This window comes from Mesoplodon densirostris, chromosome 4 (genome assembly GCF_025265405.1).
Source record: "Mesoplodon densirostris isolate mMesDen1 chromosome 4, mMesDen1 primary haplotype, whole genome shotgun sequence".
In the NCBI taxonomy this organism is placed as follows: domain Eukaryota; kingdom Metazoa; phylum Chordata; class Mammalia; order Artiodactyla; family Ziphiidae; genus Mesoplodon; species Mesoplodon densirostris.
Window position 1 is genome coordinate 101,797,201 of NC_082664.1, and position 19,758 is coordinate 101,816,958.

At 35.1% G+C, this 19,758-nt stretch overlaps 1 protein-coding gene and 1 long non-coding RNA gene across 9 annotated transcripts in view; both read left to right on the forward strand.

Annotated features, from left to right (window-relative positions):
- Window positions 1–704: 704 nt before the first annotated feature.
- On the forward strand, window positions 705–14,164 carry LOC132488561 (uncharacterized). Of its 3 annotated transcripts, XR_009531775.1 has the most exons (6): window positions 705–849; window positions 1,215–1,411; window positions 3,142–3,210; window positions 3,769–3,854; window positions 8,741–8,810; window positions 13,794–14,164. It is a non-coding gene; the product is annotated as an uncharacterized LOC132488561 (long non-coding RNA). The 3 variants fall into 3 exon arrangements; XR_009531776.1 differs by lacking the exon at window positions 1,215–1,411; XR_009531777.1 differs by lacking the exons at window positions 705–849; window positions 1,215–1,411 and adding an exon at window positions 877–1,169.
- Window positions 14,165–16,375: 2,211 nt separating this feature from the next.
- CHD2 (chromodomain helicase DNA binding protein 2) overlaps window positions 16,376–19,758 on the forward strand; it is a 123,422-nt gene continuing 120,039 nt past the window's right edge. For all 6 annotated transcript variants that reach the window (XM_060096880.1, XM_060096881.1, XM_060096883.1 and 3 more), the window contains exons 1-2: window positions 16,376–16,898; window positions 17,247–17,379. In XM_060096880.1, coding sequence (XP_059952863.1) covers window positions 17,318–17,379 — 62 coding nt within the window. In that variant the 5' untranslated portion in view covers window positions 16,376–16,898; window positions 17,247–17,317. The remainder of the gene's footprint in view (window positions 16,899–17,246; window positions 17,380–19,758) is intronic.

A 19,758-nucleotide genomic window follows, 5' to 3' on the forward strand; every position in this document is an offset into this window, starting at 1 on the left:
AGCAACAGCCCAGCGCCAAACCCAAAGGTTCCATCACCAGCCAATCGCCAGCTGGGATCCCTCAAGAAAACCAGAAACACCTACGGAAGGTGAATGGCATTAAGATCAACCTATCCGCGGGGACGTAGCTGAAGGGGTGGGGTCAGAATTAGCCAATAGTATTGAAGCGGTTGTTGTTAGGCGGGAGGAAGACGCCTGCGAGCGTGCGTGGGGCCGCTCCCGGGAAAGGGTGGAAGGAAGCTCGCAGAACCAATGGCCGCGGCGGGCGGGCGGTAGTGCGCATGCGTACTGCGACCTGGGGCTGCGGGCGGGAGGCGGGGAGGGTGGGGGAGGGGAGCGGGCAGGAACTCGGCGGAGGCTGCTGCCGTCGCAGCAGCCGCCGCCGCAGCAAAGAGGCCATGTTGTGTGGTGTGTGGGGCGGGGGGGGAGGACCGGGGGGGGAGGAGGAGGAGGGAGTAAAGCCGAGAGAGGAGACGGGAGAGAGACACCACACACACACGGCACAAGATGGCCGGAGAGGCAGCAGCACCCCGAGCTGTCAGGCGTTCCGCCGCGGCCGCGGGGCCCGCCGGCTGGCGGGGACTTGCGCCCGGGCGGCCCGCAGGCCCGCGGGAGCGAAGCGGCCGCGGCTGGGGCGAGGCGGGCCGCGCGCCGGGGTCGGAGCCCGCGGCAGAGGCGCCCGGGACGGCCGGGCCCGCGACGCGGAAAGCGCCGCTGCGGCAGCGGCCGCGGAGGCTCCCCGGGGCCCGGGCGGCTCGACCCGGTACGGGCGGGAGGCTCGGGCGGGCGGCCCGGCTCGGGACTCGGGTGCGGGCGACCAGGAGGTGCTGACCGCGGAGCTCGGACCTGGTGAGTGGCTCCCCGGCTCCTTTTATTGTCCTTTGTCCTTGGGAGGAAAAGCAAAATGTCCTTGAGCGTGCGAACAGGAGGGGGCGGCGGGCCGGGCCTCGCCGGCCGGCTCTCCCCTAGCGGCCCCATAGGCGCCGCACTCTGGCTCTCCGGGCGGGAAGCGCCGCGGGGCCCGGGGCTGGGGGCGCGGGTGCCCCGCTGAAGACCGGGCGGGGGGTGGCCTCGTTGCCGAGACCGGCCCCACCGGGAAAGGGGCGGCGGCGGTGACCGCGGGCGGGAGCCTGAAGGGGACTGCGCGAGGAGAGCCCCTTTCTGTCCTGGTGAGTTATTTTGATATTTAGGGTAAAAAAAAAAATCCTTTTCAGGTTCTCCGACGGGGGAGCTTTTTAACCCCTTTCCGGTGAGGTGGGAACTCATCTTCGTTTTCGAATTTAAAAGAACAATGGAACCCTGACTACGTTTCAACAAAAATAAAACTTGTTTTTTTTTTTTCTTTTGGGTGTTGGCTTTTAACTCTTTCAAAGCCGATTTTGAGAACGGCTGCAGTGTTGCAGATGAGAAGGTACTTGCTGCTTGTTCAAACCTTTATTGACGTTAAGGTTGTCTTTTAAAAATGCAAGTTGGAGGAGTGCTTCTGGTATTTCAAAAATTACGAAGACAAGTTTACTATGTCGTCAAGGCTGTTTAATGGAAATAGATTTTAATTACGGTGCTAGACGATGACGTTTGATTAAGGTAGTTTATTTTACTGAGTAATTACGCCAAGATTATTTGACATTCTGATGTTTGAACAATGATTAGATCTACTGTTGGTTACTTTTAAAAAGGTCATAAGGAGCCGTTATCTGTAACTTACCACACCTGAATGTTAGACCGTACTTGGGTTAGTTCCTAGACTTTTAAAAGTTTAAGTTCATCATTTGATGATTTTAAAAAATAATGTGTATTATCACAAGCCATGGTCGACAGAACTTTTACAAAGGAATATTCTGACACCAAATCTCTTTGTGAAGTTACTTTCTTGTAGTGTAAATATTAAAGTAGGACTGCTCGGTAATGGGCGATGAAGAGGAGCCATATTTGTTGCATTTGTTGCATGCATAAAAATCCAGATATGCTCAAAACGAAACAGTATTTTAATAGTGTATTTTGGTTTTTAAAAAACTTGCAGAGTCCTCTGTATAGTCTAGGAATTTAAAAAAATTGTCTGAGAGGGAATTTGAGTTTAGTGATTTGAAGAACAAATCACAAATGCACAAACCTTTGTGTATTTTAGAATATATTTGTCTTCATCCTGCGGTAGCTCTGGTGTTGTAGAGGTGCAGATTTACGTAAAAATAGAGTTGGGCAGATTTACGTAGTGCTTATAAAATCAAAGATACTGGTGTAATGGACTGTGTTTTTGAGGGTATTTTTGTCAGTGACATTGTTTTATTTTCCTAATAGCATTCATATAGTGCTACACGTTACATCAGTTGCGTATATCTTGATTTTAGAGACTCTGTTGTTTAAGTAACAATTTTGGTTTTTCAAATCAACATTTCTGAAATTTTTGAACACTGCAAGTCGTTTGAAATTAATATTCTGAATCTAGTTTTTTTGAATAGCGAAAGGCAGAATAATTGCTAGCAGTTTAACCTCATAACATCTTTTTACATGAGAAATGGGGGAAGGGAGAGACTGAAAATGTTCTAGACCCCAGTTTGAAATTGAATAAAGGTCATAGATACTACATGTTTTAGATTTGCTTTAAAGACAAAGCTAATATCCCACTTGGTGAGATCAAATAACTTGTGGTTTAAAAATTTAAAGTAACCAGTGGCCATTTTAACTTCACTAATTTCTCCTGGAGGAGTTAATTTTTAATTGCTCATAATTGTAAAAGGTATTTCTAGACGGTAAAGAAAATTTTAAGTTGATTTCAGTCTTTAAAAATGGTAAACTTTTCCTTTGTTTTCGTGTATTGCTTGCCATCAAAAGAAGAATAAAAATGAAAACAAGGTCATAATCTTAAATCTGTCCAAAAATGTGAATTTTTTGTTGTTAATCTCAATGCCTTAATCTCTAGTGTTTGCCCATACAACCAAAAGATGAGGAAAATAAAGACTGATAGGTATTAAGATAAATAACTGCAACCTTAAAATGTACAGGTAGCGTGTCGAGCCATTTCTTGAATTTGTCCAATGATCGTTGTCTCTGGAATATTTTCTCATTGTTTCATCACACTGAAACTTTGGCCAAGAAGTGTTTAAAAATCAAAACATTGATAATCATCTTCCTTTTTTTTTAAAGGTAACTTACAAGATTAAAATTATATTTGGTTGATGATGGTTCTGAACAAATACAGCTCTTTTATTTGAGGTAAGAGTAAATTTTTATTACTTTGACATAAAAGTAAACTTACTAGGTTTTTATTTTCTTTGATAATATATATTTTTAGTGAATAGTGGTTATGAGTATGAGTAAATATGTGAAATAATTTTGCAAGATCTTTAAACCTTTTCATTGTGTGAAAAGTGTATCTGCATAGCCATTGTAACTTAATGTGCCTTTTGAATAGTTTAAAATACTGAAGGTCCTTTAAGCCTTTGTTTAGTTTTGGGAACAAGAAAAGACTGATTATACTTTGAGGAAAACCATAAACCAAAGATATGCTTTTTCTTTTTTGCTATCTAATATACTGTGCGAACAATTTAAATCTTTTAAATATTTAAAGAAATAAATTTTTGGGGAAATTTAAGCTAGTTACTATTCATACTAATGGATTTTAGGAAAGAATGCTTTAAAAATCGGGTTTTGTGAGCATAGATTTTATTTTTTCTTCTTTGTAATAAAAAGTTTTAAAACACATATTAGTATTTGGCTATTGGTGGTTCCATCAATAAATTGTTTAGAATATTGTTTTTTTTCCCCAAAAAGGTATGCCATCTTGAAGACTGAGACCGTGGAATTTTATCCTTGAGGATAAATGAAATCTTTGCGATAGTCTGTATTTTATATAGCAAGTAAGTAAATGTTTTTATCCAACATCTGAAATCTAATAGCTACCAACAGGAGAATATCACTAAAGTTTGTCAGTGCGACATAAACTGTAGACCTTATCTCGAAAAAGGGATCAGAAAAAGCCCATCAAATTCTTTTCCTTACATCAAAGCAGTTTTGTGTTAATGTTAAAATAGTTGATACATGTAATTTACATCAGCAGTGAGACATTCAGTATTTTTCAATTAAATGGTGCTTTAGAATTATGGTTAAATCAGTAGTTGAGTCATCAGAATTACGTATCTTTACAATCTGAAATGTACATTCTTTAGCCATTTTTTTGGTGATGCAGATTATGTTTTAGAAATGGCCTAAAATTTTGTATTTGCAGATCTTATGATTTATCTTAAAAGAACTATATTTCAAAAACTTAATAGACCCTTTCATATTCTAGTTATTATGTAATGGGTTTAAAATACTCATTTTACCTGTTTTTATGAGTCTTTTTTCCAAACAGGTGCAAAAGTAAGTTATCTTACAGGAAACTAGAAAGTGACTAAAGAGATCTCTAATCTATAGCTTAGTCTTTTTAAAGCATAAAAGGAAGAAATAATTTCAACATGTGTATGGTATTTTGACATCTTAAAATTAGGTACATGAATGAAAAAAATCTGTACAGAATTTTCAAGAATTACTTCTTACTCTTAAGTTAACACTGAAAAGGGGAAGTTACCGTCAAGTAGTATATATTAGGAAGGGATTTATCAGAGGAAATATATAATGAGATACCTTGGGAAGTTTTAAGAATAGCCAAATAACCAATTAATTAATGTAAGGGCAGGTTTACCTTTGTCCTTGTAATTTTTGTGGAAAATTCATCGTTGGTGTTGGCTTATTCTGTTGATTCAAATAGGTGATAAAGGTAATATTTTTATTGCTTTTGCTTTAGCTTAATTTTTGCTTTTCAGCCGTTTTGCAGTTTGATAAGATTTGTGTTTATTATAGTGTACAAAAGAAAACCAAATGTTAGACCTTTAACAATAATGTTTTAAAGATGTAACATATATTAAAAAGTTAAGACGTCTTTCATCCCAAGGTCGTTTATCATAAATGCCAAGGTTAGGGTTTCCGCTTTGTAAATGATAGGATATTAGGTTGGCATTCAGATGTGGTTGGACACTTATAAAAATTGAGAATTGGGCCTCTTAAGCCACAAATGTATGTGAAGTTTAACCTAAGTTTAAGTATAAATTGGCAGTAATTTATAATGGCCTACCAAAGGCGTAATTTGAACCCATAGAATAAAAAATGAATGGTTAAAGAAGATTAGAAATGTTAAATGAAAATTTTTATCTTTTTTAGTCAAGTATTAATAATTATAAAAATAACTTAAGTCTTGTAGTAACTCCTAAGTTAATGTAATGGAGTATAGTTTTCCCTTTATCACCAACAAGATAAAGGATTATAATAAGTCACATTTTAAAAAGACCTACATGTACTTCGACCTTCATGATAATATTTAGAGTCAGTGTTTTGAAATCTGCTGAGCCAAGCCTGTAAAATTGGCAATATTTTTGGTGGACAGAAATAATGGACACATGGGGGCAAATATAACTGAAGATACTGTTGTTTTTAATTACTGTATTTCATAAATACATTGTTCAGTTTACTACTATTTTCTGCTTAAGAACTGAAGTGATAAATATTTAAATATTTGTTTTTATTTTAGCATTTTGAATTCTTGAATCATAAAAGTCACCTGATGAAGTTGGTGATTGATTGGCTTGCATTGCGTTTGTTATTATTGGTAATAACTGTTTAAAAAATTCCCTGGAGTTCCACAGAAATGAAAGAAGCCATGCCCCATAGTTAACAAAAGGTTTTCATGAACTACGACATAATAGAGGTTGGATTATGTGGAATAGGTAATTTTGAATAAAAATTTTCTTTCAAGTTTCGTTTACTGTTCACAGTTTCTTGATTATTTAAAAATTTGGACTGCGGACAACCAATTATTTTACCTTTTCTCCTCTGATTTTCTTTGTTGAGAGGCATAAGGGGAGAAATGTTAATTTGAGGACATCTCCATCTTTTGCATTAATGAGAGGTGTGTGATAGAGTGGAAAATATAACTGTGATTCAGCAGTCAGGAGACCCAGCTTCTAATGTAAATTAGCCCTGTAATCTGGACGTTTTATTCACTGTGGACCTTAGTCTCCTAATTTGTATAAAGTATTTGGAGTTTCCAATCTCTTAAGATACATTTTTGCTCCTGAATTGTGTGGTAAAAATAGAGTGTCTAGTTCTCTTAAACTGGAAAGTAGTTTTTGTAATTTTTGCATTGCAAATCATGGATGTTATTTCTTTGTTAAAGTTAATTTGAATAAGATGAAACCTGGGCGATAGTGTACCTGACTTTCCTAATTTTAGGTGTTCTAAAATATTAATAAATAGTATAAATGCAGGCATAATGGAAAGTTGATCTTAAGCAGTTAAGGTGTGAAATTGTCTTTAAAAAATAAAGATTTAGAATGCTGCAATGAAAGCATTGTTTCGAATTTTTTCCTAATAATTATTTTATTAAATAATTTAAAGATTAAGTGTATTTAACGTAACATTTGCACCTGACCATTGTGATTATAAATGATGATTTATAGCTTACGTGCTTGACATAAGCTATATAATTTCCCTTAAGAAATCTATATTTCAAAGATAAATATCCTCATCTTACCCACTACCTTTTCCTTCCAGATTGAGTGGGTCAGTACAAACTTTTAATTTTCAAATTGACTTATTTCTGAATATAATTAACATTTACAACTTAAATTCAGGGATATTCTGAACTTTATAAGTAAAAACTATGTGCTTTGATTGTTTACATAACTTTCAAGTAACATGTTTCCTACAACGATTTGATTTATATATTGTGTAAAGCTAGATAATCCAGTGTTTTAGAGAACAATCTTTGTTTTTTGAAACTATACCACTTATTTGAAATTGAATATTTCCCAAACAGGCGGTTATATCCTAATGTGTGTATTACATAGTAGTCAAAATCATTTTAATTTAGGTTATCAAGCTAAATTATTTTTGCTTAACTTCAGTGGTTTATGAGTTGTGACAGTTTTCTTATGACTTAATGATTTTATCACTAGTACCTTATTTTTGTGGATGGTTTCTTATATTTCACAGTGCCCTCGGGTTTTATTCTTAATTAAAATGTAAAAATTGTTTTAAGGACTTTAAAAGGTGACAAAACCAAATCTTAAGAAAAGCACAAATGAGCTAGTAATGATAATATTAAGACTTGACTAAAGCCGTCTTTGCCTTTTATTATAAAATGACCAGCAACCAGAGTTGTTATTTATATTATACCTATAATTTCATACTAAATGAGGATCCTCGATACTGCAAAATATTAAAGATAGATAGGAGTATGAGCAAAACTATCAACTTTCGTAATCTGCTTAAGGTGAAATTGGCTTACCCCCCCTTTAAAGGAAGGCAGAGTACTACTTTGTCAATTTTGGGGAAGGAGATTGAGTGGTAGATTACATTGGTGTCAGTAATTTTTGTGGTGGTGCAAAGTGTGATCCAAGTCCTCCTCTGGTTTCGATGCAGTGAGCACCCCGAGCCACATACTTGTACTGGTAGGTAGCCTTTTTATAAGTATGTTGTCAGACTAATGTGTGATGGGTTTCCCTCAGACATTTCTTTCGTGGGTATTCCTTAAGTCATTTCTGCCCTTCTCTTAGGGGTTAAATCAATTTTACTTGATTGATTTAGGTTTTGTCATTGTTCAGTGTAACTGTCTTTATAAGATCAGATTAAATTTGGAAGCTTAATAATCTGTTTCTTGGAAATTGCTTTGTTGTATCAACTTGTTGGGAGGATATTTTAGCACCTTGCTCTTAAAAGAAATCTTGAAGCAGATCTTAACTATTTCTTGGTTATGACTAGTCAAAACAATTAAAGGGATTTAGATTTGGTAAGATAATCAGGAACTTGCTTTATAATTTGAAAAATTGGAAACCTTGGTCATGGAAAAAGCATTTAGTTTTAGCTTAGATCCTAAACTTCTTTTGCTTTTTAAAAATCCTTAAATTGGTACACTTTAATATTGAACTTTTGAACAAAGCTTTTTGGGTAGTTCTACCTATTATTGTGATTATTATAATCATACTTTGGCACAGGAGTGACTGGAAAAAAGTATATGCCTGTATTCTCAATTTATTTGAGATACAGGAAACATCTTCCATGTTTATGAGGTATTTCAGTCTAACCAGTGAAAAGTAATGGTTATCAGTAACCAGATAAAAAGTAGTTTTTATCATGCACATATTTTAGAAAGGGTTAGTGTTGTGTAGGTCAATATAATTAGTAGAGAAAATTTGAAATTATGCTTAAGGTTTCTATCCTAGAAGAGAGTTGATTAAAGTACATGATATTATGAAATAATGTAGTAATATTGAAGAGTGAGAAACATGGCCTTGCCAGGTTGGTGATGGAAGCTTTCCTTTAGAAGTCTGGAAAGCAGATTAGTTGAAGGACCAGAAGATAAAATAATTCTGTACTGTTAAGGAAGGAGTGATGTTGGCTCTGTTAAACAGCTATTTTGCAACCATGACTACTTGTTAGGGAGCCCAGATTTTTACCTAGGAAGTTCTTGGGGCCTGAGACGTAACGTGTTTTTATAGTAACTTTATTCTACAGGTGAGCCCTGTGAATGAACAGCCAAACTTAAGATCCTCTGGATCAGAACTTTTGATTTTCTGCTTGGATTGTATTTATAAATACATGTATGTCTCGGTCTTCTGGCTAGTGATACTGATAAGATGTTGAAGTTTCCAAATAAATCTGTTTTTGTCTTTTTCTGTACATACAATTATATTCTTTTTGATTTCTACAGAAATGTGAATCCTGAGGCTGAATTATCTAAGGGGCCAGTACAACGAAATAGATGTTGGTGGAAGAATTTAGTAAGTTTTTCTCAATTTACATGTTTAATTTGTTTTTTAATTTTAAGTATGACTTTGGAAATTTTGAGTAACTGAGTCAGAGTCTGTAAAAATATAGAGGGATTTAGTGAGGCTCAAAGCAGTACAAAAATAAATCAGCATGGTTAGATGTATGTGAAGTTTATTATTAAAATCTTGTGCGTTAATTTACTCCAACCTTTTATTATTTTCTACTTTTTTTTACTTAAGGTCAGGCAAAGTTAAAATGGAAAAAAAACCACATTTGAACATGCTTTTAATACTGCACCCTAGGACTTTCCTGGTGGTCCAGCGGTCAAGACTCCATGCTTCCACTGCAGGGAGCGTGGGTTCGATCCCTGGTAGGGGAAAACTAAGATCGCGCATGCGCTGTGTGGCCAAAAAACCCACAAAACCCTGCATCCTAGATCTGGGTGTTGGTAAACTCCCCCCTATTTTTATAAGTAAAATTTTATTGGAACACAACAGCTGTGCGCTTTCATTTACATATTATCTGTGTTTGCTTTCCAACTACAGCTACAGAGTTGAGAGTAGCTGTAGCTAATGGCCACAAACCCTATGAAATACTTAGTATTTTTTCCTGTTAGGCAACCTTGCCTACTCTTTCCCTGGATCCTTCCTTTTTGTCAACTTCACATGTGTAAAACTCAGAAGCCCTTAGGTTCTCTTGGTAATAGAGCGTACTTTTTAATGGATTTCATTGTTAGTAATTCAAATAAATGAAGTAATTATGAGCTTTCCTTAAACTTGAAAGCCCAACAAAAAGTGTTTTTTCACACTGGGGTTTTGCCTTGATATTAGAAGGTTTGGTTACTACTACTGCCGTGGAATTTCTAATTCCCCATCTGAAAAATAGTGGGAAAAGAGTTAGTGGTAAGATGTAGAAATGAATTTGGATGAATTCTCAAAAGGATTTATTATTGACAAAACTTTTTAGGTATGATAATTATTTAGTAGTTGTTTCATAAAAGTAATTTTTTGAATCACATTCGGGAATCTAGATTCTAGGTGATAATCTTTGCTTCTAATTACTGCTTGAACTTCTATTGTATAAATGGCTACCAGGGCCTGTAAAATAGTGAAGTTTTTTTTTTTTTTTCGATGGGGGATGGTGAGAGCAGAGATGAAAACTTTACTAATGTAGTGTAATTTATTGACTTCATGCCTTATATTTTAAAACGATTGCCTGGCACATAGTGGATGCTCAATAAATACTAGTTCATTTATTGTATATACTTGCTATTAAACATTATTAACTAGTGTTTTGGGTCTAATCTAGTAAAAAGTGAAATTCATTATTTATAATGCTTTAAATACTAATTTTTAGGTATGCTTGAATGCCAAAACTTGACTCAGTAAAATCTTTAAAGTTACAAGAGACCACAACTTTCAATCTTTCATGGACATGTAGTCAGGTTTTAAACTAAATGGGATAATGGGGAAGATTGGATTTGATTGTAAAAACCTTAAGTAAGATGACTCTTTCTTAGTCAGCAAAGTTGAACAACATAGTTTAACAATGTTGTGAACAACAGCTGGCTGGGTTTTTTGTAGTTAGTTTTTTATGCCTACTTTATTTAGGACCCAGACTTGTTAATAAGTTTTAATCCTGTTGAGGAGTCAAGCTTTTTTGGTAATAAGACAAAATATGTGGGCTTCCCTGGTGGCGCAGTGGTTGAGAGTCCGCCTGCCGATGCAGGGGACACGGGTTCGTGCCCCGGTCCAGGAGGATCCCACGTGCCGCGGAGCGGCTGGGCCCGTGAGCCATGGCCGCTGAGCCTGCGCGTCCGGAGCCTGTGCTCCGCAATGGGAGAGGCCACGGCAGTGAGAGGCCCGCGTACCACAAAAAAAAAAAAAAAAAAAAAAATATATATGTGAATTCACTATTAAATGTTTTCAGATTTAAAGACAATACGAAAAAGATTGAACTTATGTCATAAGTACCAAGAAGCTTAATTACATGATGAGATTGGTCATCATGTAAGCATCAATTTCTGCTTCTTATTGTAATTTTGTACCCATTTGTCCCACTGGTTTTACAGTAACAAATTGTATTTATTAGAGCCACTTGTTTAAAAAATTAAGAATCATTAATCTTTTTCCTTGCACTCTTTCCCTGTCCCAAACATTTTTTGTTGCTGTTAAAATGGGGGTTTGCTGGGAAGTAGAGGTAAGGAAATTGAACCCCTCTTAAACACATCCAGTAATGAATCACTTGCTTGCATTTCAAATAACAACTTATTTTACAATATCCCAGTGTTTTTTTGAACAAATTTACTGAATTAGAATTTAAGATCTCCTTGCTCAATTGTATGTTTTTAATTTCTGGATGTATAGTATTTGGGGATTTTAAGCAGTAGCAGGTACTTATTACCTTCTTACCATAGAAGTCTTTTCTTCCTGGAAATTATCTTAGAACAACCAATTTGTTCTTAAAAAAAGGAGGTATAAAATAGTGAACATCATAGTGGAAAAATTCTCCTAACTTTTCATAGTATTAGCTTGAAGCTTGTATGTTTGATGATGGAATTCTAGATCAAACCATCATCTCTGCAGTGTTTCCAGTAATTCAAAAATCTGGAAAGATGTGGAGTAGTAGGGCTTAGATACTAAACCCTACTCAATTTTCTGTACTGATCTTATTTTAATGCAAAATCAAATTCTCTTTAAAGCAGAAACTGTTTTGTCTTTTACAAGTTGACCCCATGATCCTATAGAGTTTTCAGAGATATCATGGCCATTGGAATATAAATTATTTTGATTCATTAAAGTTAGTTTGTAGGTCCTCAGGTACTTTGGTTACTGTGGTATATTGGAGGTCTGTTTATTGAGGTCTTTCTATATGCCAGGTAATGTAAAAGCTATAAATGTACTAACTCATTTAATCCTCACTACTACTGCCACGTAAGGTAGGTACTACTGTTACTTCTATTTTACAGATGAAGAACTGGATTTTGTTACCCAGAAAATTTCCAGGCTCAAAGAACTCATGCCTGCTTTCTTTTTCACTTTTTAACTTTGCTTATTTGCAAGTTTAATTTTTGCAAGAAATTGGAATTCCATGAAAATAAATGGATTTATTCCTAAATCCTTTAATGTTGTTTAGGTGCTTTGATATTTGACTGAGCACTTTTGCTTATTAACAGAATTCTCACTTCTGGATTTTCATTGGCTTTATAGGAGTGCAGATTGATCATGGCTTTCTTGTAGCATTCTTTTTCTTCTCCTCCCCCTGCCTTTTTTTTTTTTTACTATGTTAACTATATGACAGTATATGTGATAGCACGACCAATATGCTAGTATTTTTAAATCTCTATTTTTGCCACACAAGCTGGTGCATTTTATTAATTAGTTTTGATATGGTTTTAATACCATTGGGCTTTCTTTTGAAATTTTTTTTAAAAATGTGGTTTTAAAAAATTTCTTATAGTGTCTGCGATGAGGTTTTTACCTCTTACCTTGTGGCAGAAGAATATAAAGCACGGAGTTTATCACTTAATGTACTAGATTGAATAAATTGCACCTATAGCCGTTGAAATGACTGTAGCTTGATTATGAATGCATTAATATCACCGTTCATCATAGTAGTATTTACATTCCCAACTTCATTGACAACTTGATCCTGCATTGTAACAGTAGAGATTGGGGAGAAATTGGTTTATAATTAATTCTGCAAGAGAAATGATGGTATTTTTATTTTTATATTTTAATATAGAAATATGTCCCTTAATTGTAAGGAATGAACAAGTGGAAGATATTTTACTGATATGGGGAATAAATGAGTTATTTTTAGTTCTCCTTTTAGGCTGGAGAGAAATCGGCAAAAAATGTTTTGGGAGAAATAGCTTTCGTTTGATGTTTATAACTGATGTTGTGATGCTCATTTTCAGTATTTTTTTTAATGAGTGGTGGTGTCTCTTGGTTAATCAAATGGTTTATTAAGTGGATTTTTGCATTGTATATAATAGACAAATCCTCATTGTAGTTTCGGAATCAAGGTATTATCTAATGAGCAAAAAATGCCCTTATATTTAATAATCTCCTAGTCAGTCACTCGGACTTTATTGCTATAAATTTAGTTGGAGAGCTGCAAAATTTATAAAGAAGACCAGGGTTAAAACTTATTTTTCTAATTATGTTTTATCATGATGAATCAGGACCATTTATTTAATGGTAAAATATCCTGGCTTCCCTTAATCTCCTTACTTCAAAATTATTTAAGCAATGAATTTTTTTTAAAAAAAATGAGGAACGTTTGATGTTTTTGCAATGAGAATATTTTATTTGTATTGAATTTGAAATCTGATAGCATTTTATGGCAAATATCAAATAAGGCAGGGAGATATTTTGCATTTCTGATCATTTTGTTTTCTAGTGGCTACCTATTTCCTGCATTATATATGTAGCTAAAGATGGTGACATCTATATTGGCCATTTGTGTTATCTATGCAAAATTAATTAAGATCTGTTGGACTGGAAAACTGCTGTGATCCACTGCTTCGGGTTTTTTTTAATCCTTTAAGATTCTTTTCCATATTTAGTTTTATTTGAAGAAGCTTGGAAAGTTTTCTGCATTGAGATTTAGAATCCATAGTGTTGCTGTAATTTAGCTTTCCAGAATTTTTGAATTTGAATTTTTGTTTTCACTTCTCATGTAGACAGTATAACATTACATTTAACTATTAAAAATTTGACTCTTCACTGCCACATTTTTATGGTTACTGTGTATCTGTGACAGTAAAAGAACTTCGTTACTGGTGGTGCAGTTTTGCCATGATTCTCTTATTGAGAAGTTGTATGTGTCGCACATACAACTTTAATACAGTTTTATAGTTTAAAGCTGTTATAAAATTATTAAAGCTTTGTGTATGGTAAGAGTATCTTCAAGGTGGGTGGATGTTCTCTGAAGGAATAAGATTATTGATATTCCAACAGCATTTTTTTTCTTTTAATGTTTTCATCAAGCACCCAGTCAGCTTGAAGTGTCTCAAATGGACCCTACCACTGAGAAATCAAGATGGCAGTCCACTATGGGGAATTGAGAAAAATGGATTAATACAAGAGTGCTGTGATAATATACAACCAAGACAGGGTTCTTTTAACATGGATTTCATGAAATGAATGAAGATATAGGTTTCTTACCCAGCACAAATGGACAGTGAATTTGACTTTCTAGAGACTTTGTATCATTAAGAACATTTTTGACATTTGGAGAAGAAAGATGGCACATTAACAGATGATAGTTTGTATGCCTGGAATTTTTTGCAGTTTGATTTGTATGAGTATGATCTTGTGGAATGTTAACTTTAATAAAATTTCTAACACTTTAAAATTTCTCAGTTTGGGCTTTTTTTTTTTAAGCTGAAGCTTCATTAAATACTCGGTGTCGCCTTAAATAACACTTTGACCTTTACAGTTGCCCAGCAGTAAAGTGTACTGAATAAAGCTGGTAAAATGGAAATGGTGTACTGGAAAATGTTTTACTTGGTTAATATTTGTCTTTTTACAAAGTGTGGAAATTTATTTGTGCTTTAAAAGATGGTTGTCCAGTTAAAATGCTATTTTATGCTTTCTTGAAACATCTTACAAAATAGGTTAACCAGTGGGTAATAATAGAATGTTTAATTTGCTGTGAGATTTTAATGAACTTTTAAAACAAAATGCCTTTTGCCTCAAAATTCAGCATGAGTGATACAGTATTATTCTGACTTATTTTGTTTTGATGGAAAAGGTCCCTTTAACCTATGCTTATTAAATATTATAAATAAAACATCTTGCAGAATATCTGAACACTTAAACTGAATCCTCCTACTGTCTTAATAGTTAATATTAGGTGAAGAGGTGTTGGATTTATAAGGGAAGGTAGGGAGGTCCTTAGGACTCAAGTCACAAAAGGACTTGAAATTTTGGTGGCAGTAATGTCTGCAATAGATTTTATAAAATAGGATTGATTACTGTATTTTTATTATTCTGTACATTTAGGAATTTAGAATAAATGAACCACACTATGTCATAGATAACTTATGTTTGAATCCTAGATGAATACTGGTTTCATTCATTGATAACTAAAATCAGTTTCAGTTACTATTATGGGGTGTAGTAGGCTTTATTTTGATAAACCAGATGAATTGTTGATTATATTTTCCTGTTATACAGAGAACAAGTAATAGTGTAGCTTTAATTTTCTTTTGGTGAGAAAGTGTTAATCATACCACGTTTGTGATTAATGTCAAATACCAAGGTATACACGTCGATGATCAATATATATGCAGTATTCTCATTGGCTGATTTGAGTTGGTTGGTTTGTATAAATCAAAAGTGAGATTTTGGATTTTGATTTTGGTGGAGAATTATCTTGTAGAAAGTATGGAATTGAAGCTGGGTTTTGATTATGGATTATACATTTACCTAGGTGTGACATTGTTGCTTTTGTTGGGTGCAGATCTAAAATGGATTTCTCAGTGAGGGAAGGACATTGTTCTGGCAGATAATAATGTTGAGTAAGGAAAGTTGATTTGATTTGTTTTGGATGTGTGAATGTTTTCTTGGGGTGCTTGTTGAAAAGTGTTGAATAATTTGGTTTTGGCATCAGTAAATTTGTTTCCTTAGATCTCACGGTTTTGATATTTAGAATTTCCCCTGTGACATTACTTTGATAACTTTCCATCAGATATGACAGATTGTTATTAGTTTACCATTGTTGAAATGGGTATATACTTAGAATTTGATTTGAAATACAAGGGAATGGTTGAGATATATGTGTTGTGTTGGTTTTGGAGGTGGAGTTTCTTGGGTTTGTTTTTTCATGATAGTTCCATGCTCTTGAATTTAAGAACATTGTTTTGCCCAAATCAGTGTGGTATGAGAATTTTTTGGGTAAGGTTTTGGCAAGGTTATATAATGGGTTAAAGAATTTTGTGAAAGTACGAAGAAAATTTGAGGTTCTTGAATAAAAACTAGTTGCATTAATTTTTGCCCTAATGCAGCTGAACACTAGGGAGGCGCTCTTGAGTTGTACCCCTTTCTTCCAGTTGGGATGGAAAATTCCCCCTTAAACTTAGTCCTTAATTTTTAGGCTTCCTAAAGAAGGCAAGACTTGAATTTAATTTATTAAGTTGAGGTTTTGCTTTTATTTAGAAACCATTTTACCCATGGTGGGGGGTAGTTTTTAAAAAGATTAATACTTAAGCTGAGCTTTATATACTCTAAGAATTATCCCTCTTTCAAAATGGCTTGATAAAACACCACTTCCTGTCCAGAGAGGAAGTTATTTTAGCTCAAGGACTGAAATATTTAGCAGATCTTTAGACAAAAGGAACAAATTACATTTCTCTCTGGCTTAAAAAGGGTGCTTGAGCCAGAGGGGGTTAAGAAAACCCTCCCCCCTCCCCTTGATGGGGTGGTCTGGAGGGGCAGGGAGGGGTGGGGGTAGGGGTCCTTAGGCTCCCTGGGATGGAGGATCTTTTTTTTTTTTTTTTTTTTTTTTGGTGGAGATGAAGGGGTGGGTCTATGGTACATCACCTGAGTTGTGGGGTAAATGTAGAGAGTGTCAATCAAAGGCAGAGCTCTCAGAGCTGGGAAGGAGGCTCTAGATGGCGGCTGTGCCTTAGAGAGAGCGCGCTCTGCTCCCTGCCTTCGCCTCACTTTACGCAACTTTCCCTAACTTTCAGGCAGCCTCAGGGGGCCCCCGCAGCCCCCTGCCTGTCCTAGTGACTTACTGGGGTCGATTCGAACCTTTTTTAGGGAGAAAAGCAGCTTTTGGGAGCTTTCTTTTCGTGCCTTGTTGGAAAGAAGCAGCCGTACTGAGAGCCCAGGTCGTTGTTTTTTCCAGCTTAGAAGCCATGGCGCACCTCCATTTTTGTGCGCTCTCCTAATGAGGTTTTTTTTCTTCCGGACCCGTTTTAGGATTAATTGTTGCTGTATTTTTTTGACCAGTTAACATATTTGAGGATAATTTTATTTATTTTTTGTTTTTTAACGGAGGATTTTGTTTTTATTTTTAATTATTTGGATCTGATATTTTTCTACTACTAGATAGGACTCTTGCTTTGGACCTACTACATGGATCAGGTAAGTTCATGATCATTAGTGATAATTTAAAAGATTTATATGTTTATGTTTGCTTTATTTTCTGTAAATATGAGAAATTCCTGGATGACGCAATAAGATACAGAGATTGTTATTTGTATCCAGTGTGTTACTTTGAGAAACTTTCCTTATTGATAGTGATGATTCTCCCTGTTCGGTTTAGCCTGTTTTTATGTGGTTTTTTTTTAAAGAAAAAATAGAAATATTTTGCTTTTTGGTGCTTACCGCTGTTGTGTTATAACAATATCGTTACATCGTCAGGACTTTGTTCCTGATAATAAAAACCATCGATAGAAGCTGGGACCTTACCTTTCTTTCAACTTTTGACAGTAAATACCTGGGCACAGGACTTCAAAGCAAACACAGATTCCCCCTCCCCCTTAATATTTAAGAATTAAAAGATGATGAGAAATAAGGACAAAAGCCAAGAGGAGGACAGTTCGCTACACAGCAATGCATCGAGGTATGAGCTATCAACTTTCTTCCTTTTTTCCTTTTTTTTGGGGGGGGAACCTCAGCTTACATTGTTCACCTTGATAGACAAGGATAGCTATCTGTTTTATTTTAAGTATTTTACTAATTTGGATTCGTCTTTTAAAGCGTGACCTTGAGATTGCTAATATGCCACACCCTAATTTTTTGGTAGCAATTTATGAAAGTTAAGTTGTGACTTAAGGCCTCTTATAGCAGTCAAAAGGTAAGGTACCTTTATTCAAGGGGGCCTTTCCTGTAAACTACAGTTTTTTTGTCAATAAATTTCAGTTTTTAGGTTTTCGTGCTGTAGGAAAATGACCTTGTCGGTTTAGCCATTGCTGCATTGCACCATTTTACATACAAGGCAAATTTTTTCTTTGAAGAATCTAGGATACCCAAACTTGTAACTGAAGGCCATAGAGGAGCCTTGTGGTAGTAAATTATAGTAAATAGACATTTGAGAAAGTTATATGAATGAAAAAATGTACATTTTAAAATGAAATTGCAAAAAGGACCCTTTGACTGATGCCTCTCAGTTTATATTTTTATTTGACTCTGTATTTCTTTTGATACACTTGACATTTTAGGAAATTTTGATAAGATTTATCAAAACCTTTACTCTCGATGATTACAGTTCCTGCATTTATGAGATCAGACCTGTGATCACAGAAATCTTGGAATACTATTAATATGCTTGTATTTTGTGTTTGCTACTGATTGTAATTGTATATTTTATATTTAAAATACTTTATGGTTTGCATTTGTATGCTTATATTCAGACAATGCTCTCTGGTTGGTAGATGAAGTATTTTATCCTGTATTTTAGTTGTAGCTGCTTTAAATTTATTGATTTATTTCGACAGAGTCGCCTGGAATGCTTTATCTCCTGAAGCTTACAAATGTACTGTTTGTTCAAATCATGATTTGTTTCACATTTGTTGGAGTTCACCATATTAGTGACTAAGTAATAAAGCCTCTAAGATGTTTTTGTTGTATGAAAAGCCTCTAAGATGTTTTGTATGATCTGTATATTAATTTTTTAAAGTATATATGAATGCATTTCTTGATGTGTGTTCTATGAATTGTCATGTTATAAATTTTAAATCATGCATTTAACAAGAATTTGGTTATATGATTTTTTTTCTCCCCAGCTTTGCTCTTTTATAATTTTATATAAACAATATACTTTATTATTAGGTTAGTGATTTGAAAGTTTTGAAAATGGTTTATTAATAATGTTAAATTTTTATGTTTTATAAGACTTAAAATACTTTGACCCTTGCTTTTCAAAATACCTTTCCAAATTCTTTTGCAAATTGAGTTGTCACATAGTTTGGATTACTGTCTTTGGAATTGAATTGCCCGTGTAATTACCTAGGTTAGATTTAGGACAGAAAACTTCTCTACTGATTCTAAACTGCTTTTTCTGAAAAGTGATGGTGATTTGAACAAATAGGAATCCCCAGGTATCTTTGACAAATTATTAAAGATTCAATACCTAAAATTGGTACTCCCTTGAGTGTATGATTTGCATATCTCACATGGGTTTTGGCTTTCTCAGGCAAGGTTTGTGTTTAACATCATTGATCAGACTCTGCTTTCTAATTTAAAAAAATTAAGCGGTGTTGTTATTCTTTCTTTTAATGATACCCTGACCTGGAAAACTACATGGAAGTTGCCATGCATTTGTCTCCTGGTAATGAGGTTGCAGCTTAACTAGAGGCATGCACTGTACTTTTGAATGTTTCTTTGTCACGTATATTTTGATTCATATACCTGATGAGTGTCAAAAAATATTTGAGAGACTCCTTGAAAAGAAGATGGAGTGTTAAGTTACTGTTACCCTAAATTGCATACCTTAATGCATGCACATAATTATGACATCACTTCCTTTTAAAATTGTAAAGCTATAGAATGTTAGGGGTGTTTTATTGTAGTAGATTAATGTTATTTTTAAGTGAGCTAAAATTAAGGTGACTGTTACGGTAGCTAGAACTTGGTTCCTTAATCCATCAGAATTTCTCCATAAGGACCTAGTTTCTGTGGCATAAAGTCTAGCGTTTAGGGAATACTACAGAAATCAACTTTTGCAGCCTGAGCCACAGGAGAGGAAGGGAGGAGTTAGCAGGTAAAGTAAACTTTTTGGTCTGAGATTTACTTTAGGACCTGAAAGAATTGAGTGTAAATTTAGGTATGGCTGGTATGCTCCTGTTTTTGGAAATAATGGCAATACTTAATAGTCATTATGTAAGTTTGTTGTTCTTTTGAAGTTAATGCTAAAGTATAATGTTATACTTTGTATATCATGATTTTTGAAGGTTAAAAAGTTCACTTTCAAAAACATGATTTTAAAGATACTTGATATCTG